The sequence below is a fragment of the Dasypus novemcinctus genome, chromosome 3 (genome assembly GCF_030445035.2).
Source record: "Dasypus novemcinctus isolate mDasNov1 chromosome 3, mDasNov1.1.hap2, whole genome shotgun sequence".
Classification (NCBI taxonomy): Eukaryota; Metazoa; Chordata; class Mammalia; order Cingulata; family Dasypodidae; genus Dasypus; species Dasypus novemcinctus.
The window spans coordinates 116,260,855-116,284,865 of NC_080675.1; the positions used below are offsets into that span (position 1 = coordinate 116,260,855).

The 24,011-nt window shown below is 44.6% G+C and overlaps 2 protein-coding genes across 7 annotated transcripts in view; both read right to left on the minus strand.

Annotated features, from left to right (window-relative positions):
• Nucleotides 1-4,044, minus strand: part of SPG11 (SPG11 vesicle trafficking associated, spatacsin) — an 88,238-nt gene extending 84,194 nt beyond the window's left edge. For 3 of the 6 annotated variants that reach the window (XM_004466758.5, XM_058294094.2, XM_071214175.1), the window contains exon 1: nucleotides 3,444-4,044. In XM_004466758.5, coding sequence (XP_004466815.1) covers nucleotides 3,444-3,700 — 257 coding nt within the window. In that variant the 5' untranslated portion in view covers nucleotides 3,701-4,044. The remainder of the gene's footprint in view (nucleotides 1-3,443) is intronic. The other 3 variants (XM_071214176.1, XM_058294091.2, XM_071214177.1) reach the window with 3 other exon arrangements.
• Nucleotides 4,045-6,683: 2,639 nt separating this feature from the next.
• On the minus strand, nucleotides 6,684-22,407 carry PATL2 (PAT1 homolog 2). The gene is made up of 15 exons (XM_023591233.3): nucleotides 22,353-22,407; nucleotides 14,419-14,509; nucleotides 13,579-13,805; nucleotides 12,869-12,949; nucleotides 11,935-12,077; nucleotides 11,332-11,415; nucleotides 10,956-11,097; nucleotides 9,595-9,715; nucleotides 9,398-9,495; nucleotides 9,129-9,182; nucleotides 8,899-9,032; nucleotides 8,599-8,758; nucleotides 8,006-8,146; nucleotides 7,501-7,598; nucleotides 6,684-6,980 (listed from the first exon to the last, which is right to left on the minus strand). Exons 2-15 carry the CDS (start codon nucleotides 14,459-14,461, stop codon nucleotides 6,827-6,829), a joined length of 1,680 nt encoding a protein of 559 aa, XP_023447001.1. The 5' UTR covers nucleotides 14,462-14,509; nucleotides 22,353-22,407; the 3' UTR covers nucleotides 6,684-6,826.
• Between the last annotated feature and the right edge of the window lie 1,604 nt (nucleotides 22,408-24,011).

Below are 24,011 nucleotides of genomic sequence, written 5' to 3' on the forward strand. Positions count from 1 at the left end.
GAATGCGCCCCATAAGGAAAGCTGCCCAGCACGAAGGAAAGTGCAGCCTGCCCAGGAATGGCGCCGCACACACATGGAGAGCTGACACAAGATGACACAACAAAAGAGAAACACAGATATCTGTGCCGCTGACAGCAACAGAAGCGGACAAGGAACATGCAGCAAATGGACACAGAGAACAGACAACTGGGGGGGGGCGGGAAGAAGGGGAGAGAAATAAAAAAAATTTTTTTTTAATTAAAAAATATATATACATCTATTGGTTATTTGAGGTGGTCCTCACAATAAACAAAACAGGTTTTTATTAACTTAAATGCTTTCAAATACTTTTTTTAAAAAGTGATCATTTGCATTTATAGACTGTGAATAGTACTTGAACACTCAAAATATTTCTTTATAAAACAGCTCTGCCCAAGAGAATTTTCTGCAATGAGGGAACAGTTCTATATCTGAGTTTTACAATATAGTAGCCAACAGCCAATATGTACTTATTAAGCACTTGAAATGTGGATACTAGAATTGAAGAACTGAATTTTTAATTTTATTTAGTTTTAATAGCCACATATATCTAATGGCTACTGTATTGGAAAGTGTGCTTTTAGAATTTTTAAAGTAATGTAAATGTCAAAATACCAGCACTGGCTAATAAAGACAGAAATATACTAATAATATTACATCTTCAAATTAAATAATTAAATTAAATTTTAAAAATAAAACCAAAGTGTCCCAAATCTGAAAACAGTGCAATGAAATGACATGAGGCTAGGATGCTGATAAAGTTTCACCTTCTTTAAAGCTTCCCTTTTTTACAGAAGAAACAGCCCAAGTAGTAGGTTTTATATCCAAAAAACAAACAACAGCAACAACAAAAACCTGGACTTAGAGCTATTACATCTTTTTCATAGAGAAAAAGACTGACACATTTACGTGCCTGTCTTTGTATCTGGACTGATGATTTTTCATGAACACTCAGTCCTGACCGTTCACATTTGAAAATCTTGCAAACAACCTAAATGTAAGGTATGGAAAAAGTTTTTTAAACAATTAAGATACATCTAAAAGGCAGACTACTGTAACACCATTAAAAAATCATAATTATATAAATATTTTATAATCAAGGTTTCTCCAAATTAGAGCAAAAATCCAGAATTTACAAATGTTTGTGTTCAATACATACATACATATATTTATTCATTCATTATTATTTTCATCTCTTTCTGTCGTTCACTTTTTTTTTTTTCTTTTTTCTTTTAGGTACTAGGGCCGAAGATTGAACCCAGGACCTGGTATGTGGGAAGCCGGCCCTCAGCCATTGAGCCACATCGGCTCCCCTGACTTGGTTTTTTCATTTGTTTGCTTGCTGTTTGTTTTTTTTTTTTTGTTTTTAGGAGGCACTGAGAACCAAACCTGGGACCTCCCATGCAGGAAGCAGGTGCTCAACTGCTTGAGCCACATCAATTCCCAGTCATTCACTTTTTTTTAAGATTTTATTTCTCTTGCCTTCCCCGCCCCCCAGTTGTCTTCTCTGTCCATTCACTGTGTGTTCTTCTGTGTCCACTTGTATTATTCTTGTTAGTGGCAAACAGAATCTGTGTCTTGTTTTGTTGGCATCATCTTGCTGTGTCAGCTGTGTGTGCGGCGGCATTCCTGGGCAGCCTTCCCTTTTCTCACGCTGGGCGGCTCTCCTTATGTGGCACACTCCTTGCGTGTGGGGCTCCCCTACGCGGGGTACACCCCTGCATGGCACAGCACTCCTTGCATGCATCAGCAGTGCCTGTGGGCCAGCTTACCAAACGGGTCAGGAGGCCCGGGGTTTGAACCTTGGACCTCCCATGTGGACGCCCTATCCGATGGGCCAAATCTGCTTCCCAAGTCATTCACTTTTTAACTCTGAAGTGATGGCAGCAGTCCAAAACTCAATGCCATAGTATATTTTAATGATATTTTCTAAGGATTTTTCAGCTCAATGAATTTAGTTCTGTCAATTATAATTCAGGCTTGCTCCATTTCTACAAGGACTCCACCACAGTCTTTAGGATGGAGAAGGATCATTGGTTTTCCATGTACTCCTACTTTTACTGCAAATTTGAATACTTTTTTTTTTCAAATCTATTACAGCTATACTTCCACATGGAGAGACAGAAAATTTTCAATGAAAAGACATTATACAGAATGTACAATGATTTCAATAATATAAACAGGGCAGTACATACTTTGAAAAAAGTAGGAAGTAAACTTTGAATACTATACTTGCCTTTATTATTATCCTATGAAGTATTTTACTTGAATTAAAATTCAACTCAGTTTTTAAAAAATTTTAAAGCCCTCCTTGGATCTTTTCTCTAATTTCATGCAGGAACCTATGCATCCCCGTATTTCATGTGTGTATATCTTATCTTCTCCATTAGGTTCCCAAACAAAGAACTCTTCTGCTGCTTTTCTTTCTCTATCCCAGTCCTTTCTTTATATCTTTACCTTATACAGATGAATAAACTAAATTCTCCTAAACCGAGATTTCTCTTCCTAGCAACTAAAGATGAGGAATAAGGTAGACAAACAGAATAGGTTAAAGTATTCATTGATCTAACAAATGAACTTTTACTAATTATCAGGCACTGTTAAAGGACCTGGAGACTCTAAAGTAAGACACCTTTTGGCTACACAAAGTCTTAAAGGGGAGATGGTTTCTAAAATGTTTTCTTATTAAAAAGAGTTCAGTTAAATACTCAGAAGGAACTTTCAAGCTCTGTGATGTAAACTGAGTTCTGGATCGATCAAGAGTTATAGTTATTATGTTGTAATTGTGCTTGTTCCGTCTCCCCAATTTATGTGAGTCCTTTACGGGTAAGAATTTTATTCAGTTTTTCAGGCACTGCTTCTAGCTAACATGAGGTGCTTAACAAATACGCTGAATAAATGAATAGTAAGTGAATGGACAACTTGGAATAGGTTCTTGAAAGGAAAAAAAAAGCCTACATGTGAACAAAAGAACTATTTGTTTCAATGACAAGAAGCATGTAACAGAACGACTCAGATTAGAGATAATCCACAGCTGGCACCTTTACCTTTGTTAACTGAAAGAATAAATTGGGTATGATGCACCATCCAGAAGCGATTACTCAACCCATGTTGAATGAATAAGTGCCTAAGCAGGAGCCGGTTCTGGGTTAAGTCAGGCTAGCGGTGGAGCGGGACAAGACCTCGGTCCACATGCAACGCCAAAGATGGGGTGCAGAGAAGGAACAAGGCGAGCGCTCGGCTCCAGGCCCCTGGAACAGGTTCCGAGAGGGGACCGGGCTCGCCTCAGCTGCGTTTCCACAGCCGTCACTCCTCTCCCGCCAACCCTGTGCCAGGAGGAGGGCATCGGAGTGACTCCTCGGGGAGCGGCCAGCTGAACTAAGGTCCCGAGTGCTCCCCCCGCCCCGCCCTTCCACAGCACTTACTGCTGGAAAGGACCTTCGAGGCAGCAGCCGCCCCCACCGCGGCCGCCTGGGGCCAAGGAAAGCACTTGAAGGCTGCCCGCAGCCGTCACGCTCCCCAGAACCTCCTGGTCTCTATGCAGTTGAGCCCGCGATCCCAGTCGCGCCGTAGATTCGGCGGATATCGGCACCAACAACACGGGCAGAATCTGCTCCATAGCTGCAGCTTGACGGCTACCGCCGGCGGTAGCAGCACTTCCGGCCCCCTCCTTTGCAGCCATCTTGGTCCGGCCCCTCTTTCCGCTTATCACTGGCGGACCCACCCAGAACCTGGCCGCAAGCTCCGGAAATCGCTCCTGAGCATGTGCAGTAGTTGTGTTCACGCGCTGCCTCGTGACTGTTGTGTTACTCTCCCGTCCCCGGGATGTGGGTAGTAACCACCAACGAAGTTTGGTTCAAGGGAACAAGGCGTGAAGTACTCCCTCCAAAGCCGTTAACCAGGTTAGGAAGTGAAATCTTCAGGAACTATGTAGTCTCTATCTTCACTGCCACTACTCTAATTTGGATCTTCCAAGGTTCTTGTCTAAACTATCGCAATAGCTAAGCTGGCAAACCCGCCTCACCCATCCAGCCACCGTAATTTCCGGCATTGACTATAACAAAGCGAAATCCGCGTGGTCCTAGAACCGCTCTGCGCCCAGCTATCCTAATACCAGAAGGTTTGCTGAGCAGCCTCGGGCAGGCCTTCAGGCTTGTGATATTCATTTTAATAGGCAAGAAGATAGTGTAGGTAAGGAATAGAGATGACAAAACTCCAGTTTCATTAACTAGTTCTCTCTGGGAAGTATGATCCAAGAGAGGGAAGGGAGCAAAGGGGATTGAGAGAAGTGTAGGGTAGTCATTTTGGACAGGTCACCAAATAGCTGTACTTTTCTTACCCATACTTTTTAAACTTTTATCAGATGGCGTGATACACCTTATCAAAGGTCCATTCCTCCCTTTGTGCTTTAGTTCCCACCCTCGTTTTCTCGGATATTTTTTTTTGTAAAGTCATTTTTTTCCTACAGTCGCTTTCTTCTTTATTGGGGTGCCTTCACTAGAATGACAAACATGCTGTAAATTCCCCATCTTAAAAGAAATATTAACCCACGTCAATCACCACCTACTGCCAAGTTTGCTTCCCTTTTAGCAAAATTCCAACTTGCCTCCTATCTGCATTCTCACTTTACCCCCTCCAATGAGTGCTACTTCCATCAATCCACCAAAACCACCTCTGGAGATTTCCTATGATTGCACAACTAACCCCGTTCTATGTGTTTTCCTGGGACAGACTAAGTTCGATTTCACTTTGGGGAATTTGTGCATACTAGTGCCTCTACAAGAAATACTTCTCCCCACATGTTGCCATTACTGGCTGCTTATTCATCTCAGCTTACCTGTAATCACCCTTGAGAGACCTTTCTGGACTGGTCAATCTAAAATCTCCTCCTCTCCAGTCATTTTGTCATCACCCAGTTCTGTTTTCACCATAACACCACTACCTGTTATTTTGTGTCAGCCCCTCTCCAAACTCAAGAGAGCAGGGACTTCGTGTTGTTTATCATTGTTACCCTTCTGCCTAAAACCCTAGTGCCTAAAACAGTACCTAGTTCATAAAGGCACTCCAGTGTTTGTTGAAGAATGTGACCTTGTCAAAATTGAAACCAGAGAAGTGGAGTTGGCTAATGGATAGAGCATCCGCCTACCACATGGGAGGTCTGCAGTTCAAACCCAGGACCTCCTTGACCAGTGTGGAGCTGGCCCATGCGCAGTGCTGAGGCCTGCAGGGAGTGCTTTGCCACGCCGGGTGTCCCCCGCGTACGGGAACCCCACATGCAAGGAGTGCACTCTGTGAGGAGAGCCATCCAGTGCGAATGAAAGTCCAGCCTGCCCAGGAGTGGTGCCACACCCACGGAGAGCTGATGCAGCAAGATGACTCAGCAGAGAAGCGGACTTGGCCCAGTGGTTAGGATGTCTGTCTACCACATGGGAGGTCCATGGTTCAAACCCCCGGCCTCCATGACCCATGTCGAGCTGGCCCATGCACAGTGCTGATGCGTGCAAGGAGTGCCCTGCCACATAGGAATGTCCCCGCGTAGGGGAACCCCATGCGCAAGGAGTGTGCCCCGTAAGGAGAGCCGCCCAGCATGAAGGAAAGTACAGCCTGCCCAAGAATGGTGCTGCACATACGGAGAGCTGATACAACAAGATGACGCAACAAAAAGAAACAGATTCCCCTGCCGCTGACAACAGAAGTGGACAAAAGAGCACGCAGCAAAATGGACAGAGAACAGACAACTGGGCGGGGGGGGGGGGGAAGGGGAGAGAAATTTAAAAATTTTAAAAACCAGGAGCAACAACAACAAAAAAGATGACTCAACAAAGAGACACGGATTCCTGGGCCACTGAAGAGGATGGGAGTGGACACAGAAGAACATACAGCGAATGGACAAAGAGCAGACAACTTGGGGTGGGGAAGGGGAGAGAAATACAAAAATAAATCTTTAAAAAATGAAACCAAACATTTTCTATCCCAAGGGAGAAGTCTATAGCCAATCCTTTTTGCTCAGCTAGGGTGTGTGTGTTTCCCCCCCTGTCCTCCCCTCCCCCCTAAGGCCTTGTCCCTTTATACTAGTCATTCACACATAAATCAGCAGATGGCCTTCATTATAGCTCTTAATTTACAAACATTTCAACACAAAATTCTGTTGTTTTTAATTATACCTTTTTATGCATGCCTTCCTTTTAGACACATTCAGGATTTTGAAGAAGGATATGAAAATGCTTGGGGCAGGGTCCTCCAATATATATCAGTGCATAAGAACTTAGCGTTTGACACTTTTTCTGAATCCCTGTACATACAACCTATACAGCTAGGGTCTAATAAAGTTTCTCATATGCATATTCCAGAACAACCAGATCAGTAGTTCCAGGTAAGCCTACAAAAAGAAAAGGTGTTAACTAAAAATGATTTCATTTTTAAAGTTGTGTGTGATTTGGTTAAAATCTGACTCCAGCAGAAAGGGTAAGTCCTGAGGACAGAGATGACCCCCATATTGTTCATTTTTGTGTCAGAATAGTTGGCCCTCTTATTTCTTGAATGAATAGATGAGCAAACAATTCGGTTTCTCAAATTAATTATTGTCCTCAAAGAGCTTAGCATGATAAGTGACCAAGGGAACTGGGAATAAAGTAAAAGGTTTGTCTGAAGAAACCGTCCGCAAGGCCCTAACTTGGGCCAGACTGCTTATTCACTAAATGCTAGAGTTTCTAGGACTACTTCTATATGCAGTTTATCCCCCACACTCAGTTTAAAAAAAAAAAAAAAGGCAGGTGACAATTTAGAACAGGCAGGTAACAAGGGACCATTACTCCATCCTGGCCTCCAGCTGCTGTACCAACTGTTTGTCCACATGATGACAGAACAGGGGAAGAAGGTTGCTGGGGAAGGCTAAGGGTTCTGCCAGGGAGCATGTAGGCATTTGGGCTATCTCCCAGGCAATCAGAACCACCATGTCTGTCCTGGAGAGTAGAAAAGAAATACATCAAGGTTGAGTAATGCAGGCGTACTTCCCTAAGTAGCCTTTAGTATTTATGCAGGAAATTGACACATAAGGCAAAAGGTCACCCTCCCCACCTCTGGTGCAGCTAGCTATATGCACCAGGCAATGCTTAGAGCTTTATGCATCTTCCTTCTTTTTTACACTTAAGAAATCTAATGGGTTGATACCATCATCTCTAGTTTATAGATGAGAAAACAGGCAAAGTGAAGTAACTAGCCCAAAAGTTATACTGCTAGTAATTGACAATTAAAATCTAGGTCTGTTTGACTCTAAAGTTTATTCCTTTAATTACTGTGTTACACTACCTCCCACAGGAAAACGATACTCCAAGGCATAGAAAAAAGCAAGACAGCTACAACCCTGTTTCTCCTTTCTCTGCCCAACCTCCTTTCCCCATACTTGAATACACTCTCATCTGGCTCAGCCTACACATCTCAGGGATACTGGAATAGTATTTACCAAGGCCTTTATGGTCTTACCAAGCTGTATGCTCACTGTTGAGTTCCTCTAGAGAAGAATCCAGTGATACCAGCTGCTCCCCATGACTCAGCAGGGCATAGAGCAAAGATATTCCAAACTGCAAGTGATATAGAGTTCAGGATAAAATTGGTTCACCCTAGCCATTCAATGCTACTCTGGCTCTGCTGTCTTCAAAGTGGTACACAATCAAAAAGTCTGGCGACCTCTTTGCTAGAGTGATGCTAGTCAAAGTGTGAGCCACACACCAGCAGCAGCATCAGGAAGCTTGTTAGAAAATCAAATCCATTCAGTAGGGCTGGGGTGAGGCCCTTGTAAGTCTCTGGTGGTGGAACCAAGAACCTGTGTTAAATAAGGTATCCAGGTGAGCCTAGTACTTCACTAGAAGCTGAGAAGCACTGAAAGGGTAAGATTTGTGGAGAGGTGAGAATACTCCTTACTCATTGCTTACCAGTGATACCACCTGGAAGCCATCTATGGAAGGAAAAGCCTCCTAGTATACATTACCTGATTCTGGAGGACCACAGTGACTGGACGCTCTGAGGAGCCAGGTGGTATCAGAAGTAGTCCCTGAAGTCCTTGGAGGAGTTCATGGAAGGTCAAGTGACTGATACATTTCCCCAGAGGTTTGAACAACATTTGTAAGGCCTGCAATAAAGTCCAATAATCAGTTCTCTCAACCTGCACTACAGCTTCATCACATCCTACCTTGACTCCAACCCCTTCCCTTGTTGCCTTGTCTTTGCCATCTTTCTGGTCAGGTAACTTACTAGGCCCATCAGCACTCCTGTCTCTCCATCCCTAACACCAAGCCCTCCAACACCCACTTGTTCTAGAATGCCTAAAAGTAGATATGGGGCTCAATACTCAGAGTCCTTCTCTTCTTAAACCTCAGCAGCACTCACACCTGTGCAGCTATATACTGTTTTCTTTTGCTCATCATGCCTGAATAAAATCAACTGTTCCTATAATAGTCTGTTCTACAACTCCTCCACTACCCAGTTCCTTCTCTGGCACCTCTCAAGGTAGGGAGTGGAGGGGAGAAGAGATCGCTAATCCATCCATGAAATCATCCTCTTCTCCTTTCAGTGCCTCGGTACCTGATCAACCACATCCCTCCGGACCAGGAAGGGCAGATGATGAGTGATACTCAGAAGCAGGCTAACAGCCCGACCCTGGGGCAAGAAGGGGAGCAGCCGAGCCACTAGGACTTTCCCCTTCCTCATGGAGAGCACCTGCAGGAAGCCATCTGCCACCTCCCTACAAGGGAAAGGGGAGAGCATTTAGAGTTCTGCATAGAGAAGAGAGCTACCTGCCAGAGAAGAGGGGCAGAAGCAAAGCTAACATCTTTGCTTAGTCTTCCTTCCTGTGCCCAGGGAGTGTGGCCTTCCCACACTCACTCCAAGTTATTCTGCTCCTGGATCTTCAAGGCCTGGAAGAGCTTCTCAACCTGCTTGCTCTGCTGCTCTGAGATGCAGGGCTGTGGTAACCCATCCTTTTGGCCCTCCTCTAGCTCCAGTAACTGAAGGAACATCTGGGAATTTGGGGATGAGAAAAAAGGGAAAATTTGAACCATATCCCATTCTCCGGGCTAAGTTAGGAGCTTATTCCTGATGAGCTGATAGCTTACCTTCTCAATCTGGTATAAAACCCGAAGCCTCTGACTATTTGCTGCTCCTGTATCCTAGGAGAAAAGAATCCCAGCCATTGTCTCACCTTCAGGGCAGGGGTGCAGGGCCTCAAGCAAGGACCAGTTGAACTGGAAGGGCTAGACACAAAGTCTAATTGGTCTTCTCCTTCCTCACACTCAGGTCATAATCTGAACTGCAACATAAGTGCTCCAGAACTTTCCTCCAAATAGGTGACAGAAGAAAGGCTCTGGGAAAATAATGACCCTACCTGCTCTTGGGTTCCATGGGGTACAGCGTCAATAGCTCGACGAGGGCTAAAACACGTTGATACTGCTACCTGGCCCAGGGAACCCTCAATTCGAACCACTGCATGAAAGAAGTCAGGCTAGGTATAATCCCCTCCCGTTTCCACACACTGCCCACCCAGATGTCCAGCCCAACCCAGCAGTGCAGCCCAAGTCCTACCTGACTCATAAGTCTCTGCCTTCTGAATGTAAGGGGTGACCAGCTTGAGAGACTCAACCCTGCTCCTTCGCCCAAGAAGCTCTTCATCTGCCTGATTCCTCTCTAGTTTCTGATAATATTCCTGAGTCCATGGAATAAGAAAGCAAACATATCATCTGAACTTAGAATTAAGACTCTTAAATGCAACCTCTCATCACACCCTTTCCTACAACATTAATTCCAGAAATGATCTTTACTTAGGGGCTTAGGCCCTTCCAGCAGTCATTCTAAAGCAGTTTAAACACCATGGAGCCCGTGTCACCTGTCTTAGGTTTCCCACCCCAAGACTTAAAAAGCTAGATTTCACCACCAGATATGAGGACACGGCAGGATGCAAAGTGGAGGACCAGAAAGCAAACCCCTTCTAACCTTTGCAACCTTCCTGTCATTCCTCATTTCCAAGTACACACATACATCACATACCACCAACTCCCCCCACCTTTTTTTTTTTTAATTCTACCTGTGCTTTCTAAAACCAAACTTAGCTGATGATATGAAGAACATCAGCAGCTTGAGAACAGAAATAGATTTGTCAATTGTCCTCTCAATGTCAGGTTTACACTTCTGTGGATTTGCTCAGCAACTCTAATACCTTCAAAAAGCGGAAGACTCCCCAGCTAAAATGAAGTCACTGACTGCAATTCAAACAAGGACCTGAGTAAGGTCCCTTCATTTAAGGGCAACAGCAGACGAGACAAGAGGACAAAATTAACTTTTTCACTTTCAGTGATCCCAGCAGATAAAGGGTATTTGAAGCTTGGTGAAAAGGGAAGATGTAAATGGGAAGAAAATAAAGGTGGGGACCATGGAGACTGAAGTGAAACAGCCTATACAACCTAAAAACCCGTGGAAAAGGTGACTTATGCTCCATGAATAAAGGGGAAGTAGAAAGCAGGGGGGAAAAATGAGTTAACGTGTTTACATTTGTTCTATTGAACAAATTGAGTCTCACTTTTTAGGATCCTGTGTTTTAGATCATAACGAGAGACAAGTAAAGGAATATTTTTTACAAAACATTTGTGAGACCCACAAAAGAGTACAAAGGAGGGAAATTCCATATAAATAGGGGAAAATCTCAGCAAAATGATGGAGATGAAACTTCAGGGTATGCTTAGAGAATAGTAAATAATCCCATTTGGCTGTATTGTAGGAGAATAGGGGGAATGAGATTGGGAGGTCAACGTTAGAATGGGGGTCCCATCCTATATATCTGCCTCTCACACCTGAAGGGACATGACCTCCACGAGCCTCTCAGGAAGGAAGACCAGAGAGGCCCAAATGACCCCAAGACAGAGGCTGGGAGGAGCACCCTAGGGGCTCACCTGGTAGTAATAGTCATCCAGACGGGGATTCTCACTCTGCAGCTGAACCATCTGCACTTTTATCACCCAGTCCTTCTCTTTTTGGGTCATCAGGTTGGCATAGGGGTCTGGCTGCTGCGACCAAGGCTTCTTGGCTGGGGGACTTCAAGCCAGGAGGAGCATCCCCTTTAGACCTACCTGCTCTTGCCACAGTTAACTCCCCAAGGAGTGGTGAGCAGGGAGCAGGGCTCTCTGGGAAGGATGGGACAGAGTGCAGAGGTGGACAAGAGTATGAGTCTTAATTGTGCAGGGGCTCTAGGGGTAGTTGGCGGCTCCCAGGGGAAAACCCAGCACCCAGACAGGCGCTCCTCAACCAGCCTCCTCCATTAGGCTTTACCTCGGTGTATGACCCTGCTGCTGCTGCTGCTGCTGCAAGAGCCGTTGGTGCTGAGGGTGGAGCTTGGTCAGATGACTGGGAAGACTTAAAGAGAATCTTAGGCTGGATGAAAGGAAACTCTCAACTACCCTCAAATTCATTCAGCCCTCTGAGAACCTGCGCTGGACATTTAAGGGAACCCTATCTGCTTATGTGCCTCCGCAGAGTCAACCCCATAAAGCATCTAAATCCAGGCTCGGTGGGGTTCACATTCCCCTCCAAGATATATTTTCCTGGTTGCAGGAAATCTTGCTGCCACAGTGGAAAGCTGTCAGCCTAGTTATCAGGAGTTTAAAGTTCTAGTCTCCATTCTGACATGTGGGCTGACTTCAAATAAGTTTTTTAATTTCCCTGGCCTATATTCCTTCATCTGTGAGGGGAGAAGGAATTGGACCCATAGCTCAGGCTTCTGCTACTAAAATTCTTTAAGTATTTTTCTGCGGCAGTTAATAGAATGGTCCCCACTCCGCTTCAGCTACTACCTGCTGGGGCCTCCAGGGAATACGTAACTCAGCCTGTCCTGGACACTGGAGTTCCTGGCACCCTGGCACCCTGAACCAGTACCTGAACTTAGGGGGCCACGAGGTCAGTGGGCTGTAGAAGAGGGATGGGTCTAGTGAGGGCAGTCGAGGTCCAAAGTGCCGCGCTGAAGAGTTGGTGTTGGGAAACGTAGACCGGAAAGGGATTGGCGACAGGTAGTCCAGGGTCTAAGAGAGGAATTTATGAGGTCTGAAAGAGTCATCTCTACTAATGGAATGCTGCTCCTCTTGCTGCTAAAACTCAGTTCCTTTCCGGCCTCTAGTCTCACCTGCCTTCTCCCTCAAGAATCTCACCCGACATTTTGCCATTTGGGGGGTGGGGGGTCCCTTAGGCCAGCTGTGAGGGTATCAGACTGTGGTTCCCATCCTTGTTTCCCACAGGGTTTGTCACCTCCTAGGGAACACCTGTGTAGTCCCTGCCAAATGTGGGGGTTGTGCTTCTCCTGCTATAGATGCCCCTCCCTCTCCTCTAATAGTCTTCTCTCAGGCTCTTGTGTCTTCAGCCACTGAGGCAGTGCTCATCGGAAGGTCTCAAAGCTGTAGTTCCCTTCAAGTTCATCCTGCAGGATTTCTTGGTGTTTGAATCCCCCTAATCCCAGGCCATATTCCATTACGCAGTTAATTGAAGGACAGGTCCATTTCTAACCCTAAACTCAGTGCTGCTCATCTACTGGAATATTTTGTAAGGTAGGAGTAGGAATCTAGTTTAGTCTTTTTTTCATATTAAATAGCCAGTTGTCCCAGTACCACTTATTAAGCTGTCCATCCATGCCCCTAACTTGGCTTACCAACTGTCATTTACAAGCTCCTTTACATGCAGGGGCTACCCCCACCTCCCAAAGCAAACTTAAGAGCAGACTGACCATAACAGAAATAAGGACCACTTAGCACGCTCAGGCATGGAATCTTATTCAGTACCCAGTCACCTTCTCACAGGATGGAGAATGAATCAAACTCACCTGCCACAGAAAATGCAGGGAGGCCGGTGACTTCCCCAGCACACCAGGGGTTTTGATTCCAGGGGAGCCTGGAAGTCCTCTCTGAAACAGGGAGGGAAACTCAGACTGGAATGGGCTCCGATGGTGTCTTCCAGCCACACCTGTGTCCATGGAGGGAGTAAGAGCGCAACCAGACCAGCTATTTCCAATACCCAGGAAAGCAGCAACCTGGGTCTCCTTCATACGCAAAGTCCTCTGGGCCAGGATCCCATCTCCTTCCCCTAGGAGGAAGCTAGACTGCATCTCAGAAGTAGGTTAAAGGAGGTATGAGCCACCTTTCCACATGGGAGTCCTTTTCTCACCATTGGGGGTGGGAATCCAAAGGAAGAAATATCAGGAGTGGACTGCTGATACACGGGGGGCCCAGAGCAGGCAAAGATGACTCACTTTCAGCCCCAAGTAGCAGGGCCGCTACAAATGGGCAATGCACAGCCCTGCTAGAACCTGGTTCTAAGGTGAGGACAGCATCAGAATCCAAGTGGGAGACAGGAGAAAAGAAGAAAGGAAAGAAAGAGTGCCTACTCAGGTTGAAGCCTGAGAAAGTGTGAATAGAGAACCTGTCTTAGGGGAGGAGGGTAGGAGAGGGATATTTGGTGATAGGCCATGAGCACACGCGTTCAGGACACCTCCTGACCCTACACCTCCCCCAACCCCAACTCCCGCCATGGTACCGGGGTGTTATGGACAGCATTGAGCACAGCTGGAGGCCCGAGCTCTTTCACTTCCTCCTCTTCAACTTGCTCCTCTGGCTCCGGGGCTGCATCTGGATCCAGATCCTCCTCTTCCTCCTCCTCCTCCTCCACCTCTTTCTCTTCTTCATTTTCTTCCTCTTCCTCTGGTTGGGAGGCAGCCCACAGCTCCTCCTCAGGAGCCAGGGGGCCATAGGACTGGCCTGGCGCTTGGTTTGTTAAGGAAATAAGGTGGGGCTTAGGTGTGAGGCATTTCATCTAGAGGGCTGCTTCTCAGCGCCACTTCTGTTCCTCAGTCTTCTCCAGCACCCTTCAAACACCACTTCCTGCTCTCTGGGTTCAGCTTAGCCTCTCTTCTGCAAGATGCTCTAAACCATCCCCCGCTAAACAGAACCGGCAGGTGCCAAATACCTTCACTTTCCAATTCCCCTCTTCAGTATCCTCATTAAGAACCCCACAGGCTTTCCACCTTCTCTCTCTCATCTAATAGTCCTTTCTGTAGTCTCTAATCGACCAAGTTCAGCTGCCCTGACTCACTGTAATTTAACTGTTCTCTGTGCCAAATACTTAACATTTATAAATTCATGTAACTATCATAATAACTCTATGAGGCTGTCATCAATGTCTTCATCATATAGACAAGGAAATCAAGGCCCAGAAAAGTGCTCCCAGTTGCTCAGGGTGAGGTAGTAAAGTAGCTAGTAAGTGGAGGAAGATTTGGAATCACTCCCAACTCTTCTGGACACCCAAACCCATGTCCGTGCCAGCACACCTCTGCACCCCGTGCCCTTTATCAAGACACCAGGGCCCCCTTGGTGATACCTTCAAGGCATTTCATCGTGGCAGGGTGGTGGACTTCCTCCATGGCCGTTTCCACCAGGGACAGAGCACTGTCACCCTTGAGAAGGTAAACCTGGAAGATACCCAGAGGTAAGCCCCTCTTCAGGAAGTGCTGAAGCGAAGCGAGACTCTCAAACCACACCAGCCCAGCTCTAGGGGGAGGCCTTGCCAAGGGCAGAAACGAGGGTCAAGTGGTTGGAGAAGAAACACATCCCACACAGACACCAGCAGCCATCGTCTGTGCACAGTGAGGGGCTTTCACCAAGCCACCTTGTTGCTGACACCCACCGCCTGCCTGGCGCTGACCTTTCTGCTCAGTGTAGCCATGGCAGCCTAGGCCAGGCCAATTTGCTGCCCCTGGCTTTAAGAGTCCTAGCCCCTCCCCTGCTCTCCCATTAAAGGGCCAGCACTCCCCTAACCACTGCATCTTGGTAGAAGTATGAGAACATAATCTAATGATAAAGAAAACCCTTGAAAGAGAAAGAAGCTACATTTCTAACCATCCAAGGTTGTGAGTACAGTTCATGGGGATTTAAAGGGATCCCAGGGCTCAGGGCTATTAATTATAGTGGCAATGCTCAATCTGGGGACAGTTATTTAAAAAGAAGATCCCTGTTTTCCACACCACTTGTAGGAGATTTATGAGGTTATGTTCCATTGAATCGCTAGATTTCACTCCAACTGAATTAGATAGGAAAGGTAGATTCTGAGGAATTTGCCTAGACCTGGTGATGCCTGCATTTGACTGGCTCCTGTGAGCTTGTCAGCTTCACAGCGCTAACTGATGAGTGTGAATTCAGAAGGCAGAACTTTACAGTAAAAACACTTTTGTATCAATAACGTGGACAGTCTTGGCTGCTCTGATGGAAATCTGGTCCAGAAACTCAGGAGTAAAATCAAAACAAAACAACAACAGGAAGTACATCAGTACTTCTGGTGGTCAAAAATCTACGACTCACCGGAGTCTCATCTACTAAGTGATCTTGGGTTCTGTGCCCACATCTTGTATTCAGCTGAAACTCACATGACCTTGTAGAACTCCTGGATAAAAAAAATTAAAACCAAGCTAATTTCTCCACCTATAATTTCAAGTGAGGGCCATGATGCCTCTAAAGGAAACTACTTGTTGCAAAAGCCCAGAACTGTGTGAGTGGGAGAAAATATTTAAATGGCTTGAAAGATACTGAAAAACTTTTCAAAGCTCTGAATTGGATTCAGGCTTTTTTGGTAATGTTATTCAGCTGTTTCTCTCAAGGACTTCCTAATAACTTACTTAGGTCTTATTAACAAAAGGGCCAAACTGTGAATTTCAGTATTACAGAATGATGTATTAAGCCGTTGTAGAGACCAAGTCTAGGGAGATTTTCATTGTGAAGGGACCACAGCCCTGCTCTGACTGATGAAAATTTCATGTGGGGCCTAGAGGTTTTTGTAAAAGCCATCTGCCCTTGCCTGTAGTCTTACATGCCTCCTGATCCCCTAGATTTTCTAATTTTCATGCCATCATTTAACCAGGTCCTATATTAGGCTTTGGGGTATGGCAGTAAGTAAGACAGGTGCTACCCGTAGCCTTTTAGAACTCACCATAGGACAAGAAATACAGACGGGTAAGTAAGATTATTAAATCAGATAAAGCAATAAATTAGCTATGTCAATACTGGTTCATCAATTGTAACAAATATACACTAATGCAAGATGTTAATAATAGAAGAAAATGTGGAGGTGGGGAGAGGAATGGGAACTCTCTTTTTTTTGGGGGGGGAACTCTACTTTCGGTGCAAGTTTCTGTAAAGCTAAATCTGCTCTAAAAAAATTTTGAAAAACCTATTTTTAAAAATGTATGTGTTTATCACCCCCACTTGAAAACGGGGATGTGTCTTCTTCACCTTTTGTCCTAAACCCAGTATCTGGAACACAGTAGGTTTTTCAATAAATGTTGATTGACCTGAATGGAAATGAAAAATGATGGTCTCTCCCCTCAGAGACTTCTTCAGATCACATTCTTTTGAACTCTTGTCTGCCACCTGGTCCTGTCCTACTCCAGCCCATTCTCTATGCTGCTCCCAAGAAATGTTTTCCTAAGAAAACAGGTCATGATACCAAAGATAGAGTTGACTAAAAAATAAATAAAGCATATATTGAAAACATGCTTATACCAAAATAAGTATTAATGGATAAATGATTTAAACATTGAAAAATGAAACTTCAAAAGCACTAAAAGAAAACATGTGTGAATATATGTATTTGTTTATTTAGACAGAATATCTGAATTCATTTGGAGACTGAGAAATATTTGACCATGTTCTTCACTTCTGATAGAAAATCTGTCCTAATTTTAATATGAAAAATATGACTTTGTACTTTTAAATAATTTTCAAAATGTGAGCTTTTTGGAAAATAGGCTAAGTATATAAACATATTTTTGCTGACATTTTACATTGAAATAATTTGATTATAAAACTCTCAAAGATGTTATTATTTCTCAAAACTATGCTATTGACATTATAGGAAAGGTGCTTATGTAGACAGAGAAAAGTTGAGCCTTTGTCTTCCAAATCTGTATTCAATCCATAATGAAGTAATTCTCAGACGAGTTATATCTTAACATATTCAAACTTTTGTGATTAGTTTTAATTGCTACACTTACAAAGAAACTTTTAGGAAAGAAAAACTTTTAAAAACAGATTGGTGTTGCAATTAGGAGCAATGTTCATTTATCTAAATTTTTTCAAACTTGGGAAAATGCAGGGTTTTTTTTTTAGCACACAGGAACAATTTCATTTATTGAATATTGAATGATAATCTAATTAATTTTGATAAAACTAAGTACTTGTCTGGTCTAAAGAAAGATGTCTCCAAAGTTCTTTCCTCTAGTTTACATAAACATCCTCTACAAAGACCTACTCTTCAGATGAACTGAAGATACATTGTTTTTTTAAATTTTTATTAAAGTTAGTAGATCACATAGACTGTTATATTAAAAGAAAATAAGAGGTTCCCACATAACCCACACCCCCTACCCCCATCATTTTTGTAAATTGTATTTTTTTGAAGATACATAAATCACAAAAAAGGTTACATTATAAAAAACATAAGAGGTTCCCATTCAAACCCCATCTCTCCACCCCACTCCTCCCACACTAACAACCTCCCCCATCACTGTAGCATACTTATCGCACTCGGTGAACACATTTTGGAGCACTGCTGCACCACGTAGATAATAGTTTACTCTGTAGTTCACACTCTCCCCTGGTATAGTCCATCTGACACTGCAATATCATTTAGGACAACTCCAAATTCCCCAAAATGCCCCCTCATCATATCTCTTCTTCCCACTCCCTGCCCTCAGCAACTACTGTGGTCACTTTGTCCCCATCAATGATACAATTTCTTCTACTAGTAGTTACAAAAGTTTTATAGTAGAATATCAGTAAGTCCTCTCTAATCCATGTTTTATTCTCCATTCTGTGGGCCCCGGGATGGTGATGTCTACTTCACCTCTATATCAAGAGGGGGCATGGATTCCACATGGATGATGGATGCAATTCTCCTGCTTGCAGTTGTAGGCACTCTCAGTTCCCTGGTGTGGTGATTGACCATCACCACCTCCCTGTTAGCTGACCTACATAAATCCAACGAACCAGAGAGTAGGAGTTGCAACTCTGCTGAGGATCAGGGCCCAGCTGGCACATGGACAGTCCAGAGATTCAAATACCCTAAGTATACACCAATGCTAGCACCAACCAAAGGTTCAGTAAAAGTGACAGAAGAGGCATGAGTAGAAAGGTCACATCTGAGTCCAACACCATCATACTAAGGGACACAAATTGCAAAGTAGGGCCCACTGACATGGTACTAAGCTCCAGAGCTATCTGCCATGGCCATATTCCTGTGGGCCTCTGTAGCCCTCAGGAGAACCAGTACCTGGGGTTGTATACACTTTGGCTGTTTCTGGGGTCCTCCTGAGGACTGAGTAAGTGTAACTCCTCTGATGACCTCCTGACTCTTTTTGAAGACTCTTAGCCATATAAACTCATTTGTCTTTGCCATTTCCCGCTTTCATTCAAGGCAAAAGAGCAGTTTTTAACCCATAATCCTACATGTTGGCTGAGATATTTTGCTGGTCTGAGTTGACCCTTTTATTCAAGGTCTTTTTCTATTTACATCACCAGCTGGTGCTTGGTAGTCATCCCTCAGTGCCAGGGAGGCTCTTCCCCAGGAGTCATGTCCCAAGCTGAGGGGAATGTAGTGCATTTACATGCTGAGTTTGGCTTAGAGAGTGGCCACATTTGAGCAACATGGAGGTTCTCAGGAGGTAACTCTTAGGCACCTTGTGGCTCTAGGCCTAGTTCATATTTCAGGCATACAGGCTCCTAAGCACAGTCATCAGTATCAAGGGCTCATTATTGGACCATCCTTCCTTATTGATCTTTGCCATTGCCCTTGGGGGATAAATGCAGTTACTAATATGGCCTCATTCAATTATAACTAAACTCAGCAAATGATTTCTCTTACACACATAAATACTATTGAATCAATAAGATTATTGCACAGACAAAAGTGAAGGCTTGCCTTTCACATTTAAATTACACTTGCTCACACAAGATAATACTTGAAAACAAATTGGAAGAAATTCCTAATGACTTTGTGACAGTTTGTTGTATTTTCCAGCCTCTTTTTACCAATGTTAGTCTGGAGTCTCAAATTTTTTCCACTTATCTTCAAATAGACTAGCATATAAACTTGAGTGGCTGATACCATCTCCATGACCACTAAATTAATCATGGATCAGAAATCGACTATCAAAGTTACTTCTGGTATTTTTCTTTTTCTTTTTCTTAATTTCTCTCCCCTCCCCCTGCCCCAGTTGTCTGTTCTCTGTGTCTATTTTGCTGCGATTGTTCTTCTTTGTCTGCTTCGGCTGTTGTCAGTGGCACAAGAATCTGTGTTTCTTTTTGTTGAGTCAGCTCTCCGTGTGTGTGGCACCATTCTTGGGCACGTTGAACTTTCTTTTACGCTGGTTGGCTCTCCTTACAGGGCGTACTCCCTGCACATGGTGCTCCCCTACGCAGCAGGGCACTACTTGCAGGCATCAGCACTGCACGTGGGCCAGCTCCACACAGGTCAAGGGACCCAGGGGTTTGAACTGCGGACTTCCCATGTGGTAGAGAGAAGCCCTAACCACTGGGCCAAGACCGCTTCCCTGGTATAGTTTCCTTTCCAGCTTCAAGGGCTCAAAGCGGAGTTTGAGCAGGACTAATTTACTTAACCGGGACTTGATGCTGTTGATGGACTCTAGGATGCCTTCCAGTTTCATTTCCGACACATGAGCACTTACAAAACAGTCCTTCCTGTTTGTTCTCCTGTTCGTGCATATCCTCCAGGTTAACTCAAAGAAAGTCACCCTCTCAGAACCTATGCTGAACGTCTGTATTGTCAATTGTATGTAGTCACCAATTTTAATCTCCACCTTGTATACTCCATTTCATTTTAAGAAGCAAGACGGAAATCAGTAGGCTATTCTGCTCCATCTAAACCTGGTAGTGGGTCTCCAGGGAGGCCGTCGGGGCACTGGCTGGTGGACAGCCGCTGTCCAGGGGGGCGTGAGGCTGCCCAGGGCAGCCGCGCTGCCGGCCTAGGGCCAGAGGAACTCTGCAGGGGCAGCAGACTCCAGGCGCCCGTTCTGCCCAGCGACCTACGCCTGGAAGAAGCAGGAAGGAGTGGATTTCGCTCCCCCTGCCGCCAGCTCCTCTAAGTTGGCAGAGAATATCCAGGTGGCGGCCCCATCCTCCTTCTGAGAGAGGAACCAGGTCCTCAAAGGGGAGGAGGCGGGGCTGCAGTCACTCTCTGCACCCTCTTTGGCTTCTGCCCCTTCAGGGGCCTCTTCCTCCTAACCTTTTATTTTGAAAAAACTTCAATCGAACAGAAAAGTTGAAAGGATGATGAAATTAACCCATGTGGCCTTACCTAGCAAATGGTAGCATTTTGCGTAACCCATAGTATTTACCTTAACTAATTTTCTGCTTGATCAGGCAGTCTGTTCCCACCAAGGACCTAGCCTGATAAAACCATGAACAGGTCACAGAAAAGGAAATATAAATGATTAATAAAAACTTGAGGGAAGCGGACTTGGCCCAGTGGTTAGGGCGTCCGTCTACCACATGGGAGGTCCACAGTTCAAACCCCGGGCCTCCCTGACCTGTGTGGTGCTGCCGGCAAGGAGTGCTGTGCCACGCCAGGGTGTCCCTGCATAGGGGAGCCCCATGCGCAAGGAGTGCACCCTGTAAGGAGAGCCGCCCAGTGCGAAACAAAGTGCAGCCTAAGAATGGCGCCGCCCACACAGAGAGCTGACCCAAGATGACTGCAACCAAAAGAAACACAGATTCCCATGCCACTGACAACAACAGAAGCGGACAAAGAATACGCAGCAAATAGACACAGAGAACAGACACCAGGTGGGGAGGGAGAAAAATAAATAAATAAATCTTTAAAAAAATAAACACGTGAAAAACTGTTTAGCCTAACTACCTTTCAAACACAAAGTCTTTTCATAAATAACCAGTTTGCACAGGATGTGGGGAAGTGAGGACACTCTGTTCTATCAGAAGGTGTGTCACTTGGTACAAAGTCTCTGGCACTCAGTTTCACAATGTGTGGATAGTGATTGTAAAAAACCGGATATATCCCTAATACAGGATTGGGTAGAAAAAGTATGTACATTCATATAATGAAAGACTAGGAGGGCATGAAAATCAATATAGATCTCTATTACTACAGAAGTAGATATAGTGTGTATGATAACTGTTACATTTTCAAGCAGTTTGCAGAATAATATAGACAAATGACTATATCTTTGTAAACATACATATTTATACATATATATGATTAGGCAAAGTCTGGGAATAAACATATCAATGTATTAGCTGTGGTAATCCTTGTGTGGTAGGATATTTTTTATTCTTAGATAACTTGTCTGAACTTTTCATAATGGCCATGAATTTTATAGGAAAAAAACAAAGCTATGTGGAAAAGTTTATTTTTTGACCAAATATAAAATGTCCCCAATTCAGTCAAGAAGCAAAGAAAAACACCCACCTCCACTGGGACCTGCATGGTGATCTAAAGGATAAAGTACATATTTCTTTCCTTGGGACACGAGATCCTCTTCAGGCTCCTCCACTCCAAACACTCCATGTGTTATCTACACTGAACTTTTTTCTTTCACTGAACTCTTTTAGGATTCCTCTGCCCCATGTGCCCTTTCCAGCCCTTCCTCAATAGGTAAACTCCTCAGCCACTAAAAAACGACTAATTACAGTGTCCTGTCAAAACCTTCCTTAGCCCTTCCAGGTGGAGTTAGTTGCCTTCATGGTATCATCATCTATTTGAAGGTCTAAAATGCCAGAGTATGTGAGCTTCTTGAGGGGAGAACTTTCCCTGGTGCCAACCCAGTGCCCAACATCTAGCAGGTACTCAGCAAATGTTTGCTGAACGACTGAATGATTGTGGTGAGCACTGAGACTGGATGGGTAGGTTGGGGCCACATTGTGGACGGCCTTTAAGGCCAGGATAGGAAGATGGAGGACAAAGTTTTGGAGCATCCTTTGTCCTGGGCTAGCATATAGGGCCCTTCTTGTTAATCTCATTCCCTTTTAACACCAGCAACAGCAGGTGGAGTAGGAGCGCTCTGACCAGGAGTTCAAAGCTAGGAGGCTGTGGACCCATTCAGAGCGTAATGTCTGTGAAACAGTCCAGAACTGACAGTGCCAGTGGAAAAGAGGCCTGCCATTCTTGCATGTTCAGCTGGACCTACACCACTGGGATGACTGGGCTCAATGGGAGTGATGAGAGGAGGGAGAGGATGGGCTGGGGGTGGGGGGGCTCCTGACCAATCCAGGCTTCGGCAAAAATCTTACCTCTTTCAGTTGTCAAGCTGATGATAGCTCTCCCTCAACCTTGAAATTCTCTGTGTGGCTAGAGTCTGGTTAACCAAAAGGTAAACAGGACTTTGAAAAGGCAAATACTGAACTAGGCTGAATGGGCAACCAAGGCCCAAATGTACATGATACTGCGAAAGGGGGCTAAATTGGTTTTCTATTGCTGCTGTAACAAATTACCACAAACCTGGTGGTTAAAACAACACAATTTATTATCTTACAGTTCTGCAGGTCAGAAATCCAACACAGTCACTCTGGGCTAAAGCCAAAGTGTCAACAGGGTTGTGTTCCTTTGTGGATACTCAAGGGGAGAATTCATACCCTTGCCTTTTTCCAGTTTCTAGTGGCAGCCCCATTCCTTGGCTCATGGTGTCCTTCCTCCATCTTCAGAGTCAGCAATATTGCATCTCTCTGACCATTCTTCCATAGTCACACGCCCCCTCTCCTGACTACAGTAGGAAAGGTTCTCCACTTTTAAGGACCCATGTGATTAGATTGAGCCCACCTGGATAATCCACGGTAATCTACCTATTGCAGCGTCCTTAACCTTAATCACATCTGCAAATCCCTCTCACCATGCCAGGTAACATGTTTACAGGTTCTGGGCATTAGGACATGGACCTCGTTGGTGGGCTACTATTGTGCCTACCACAGGGTGTGATACGGAGGAAAGTTTTAAAATGCTAATAATAAGCCTGTTCTGTGTGTGATGACATGAAAGAAATCTATGATACATTGTTAAATGAAAATGAGCATGTTCATTAACTACGTATAGAATGGTCCTAATTTTTGTGGCACCTCCCCTACACTTTGTGGAACCTCACTAAACTTTGAGTGTATACTCACTGAGCCACTTTTTACTTGCCATGGCCTGGCCCTGGGGATATATGGTGAAGCCCACCTCACCTACTCAAACCCCCTGGGAATTGGGTGGCAGAGGGGGATAAACCTTGGAAACATTAAGTAAAAGCTGGCAGAAGCAAAAGGACAAATATTGAATGATTCCACTTAAATGAACTCTTTAGAATAAGCAATAGAGACAGAAAGTAGATTAGTGGTTACTAGGGGCTGGGGGTGGAAGGGGGAGTTACTGCTTAATGGGTAGAGTTTCTGTTTGGGGTGATGCCCAATTTTTTTCTCACCAACTCCTTCTTAGAAGGAGCCCCCAAATGACTTTCTGGTGGAAAGAATGTGATCTTTGGAATCAGATGACAAGCATTTCACTCCTAGCTCAGTGTGAACTTGGGCAAGTATCTTACCTCTCTGAGTCTCTCTCCTTAGGTGAAAATGAAAATAATACCTTACCTTCTAGGTTGCTGTGTAGCTTGGGTCAGAGCTCCTTAAAACTTTAATGTATATATGAATTACCCAGGATTTTGTTAAAATGCAAATTCTGGTTCAGTAAGTCTGAGATGAGGCCCAAGAGCCTGCATTTCTAAGAACTTCTAGATAATGCTGATGCTGGTGATACATGGACCATGCTTTGAACAGCAGGAGGTGAGATGAAATAATATTTAAAAAGGCTTTGGCCTTGTCCAATCAATATTAGCTCCTCTCCTCTCTAGTGGACCTGGCTTTTCTGGCTATTTGAATGAAAACATCTCAGAAAACTGTGGACTGGGAGCCACTCAGATATAT

Coding starts and splice junctions, on each gene's coding strand:
- PATL2 (XM_023591233.3), bottom strand. CDS start 14,461: ATGGAGGAAGTCCACCACCCTGCCACGATGAAATGCCTTGAAG. Junction 9,183..9,397: donor CCCATGGAACCCAAGAGCAG/GTAGGGTCATTA, acceptor CTTTTCTCCTAG/GATACAGGAGCAGCAAATAG. Junction 8,147..8,598: donor GGAGGGATGTGGTTGATCAG/GTACCGAGGCAC, acceptor ACTTTATTGCAG/GCCTTACAAATGTTGTTCAA.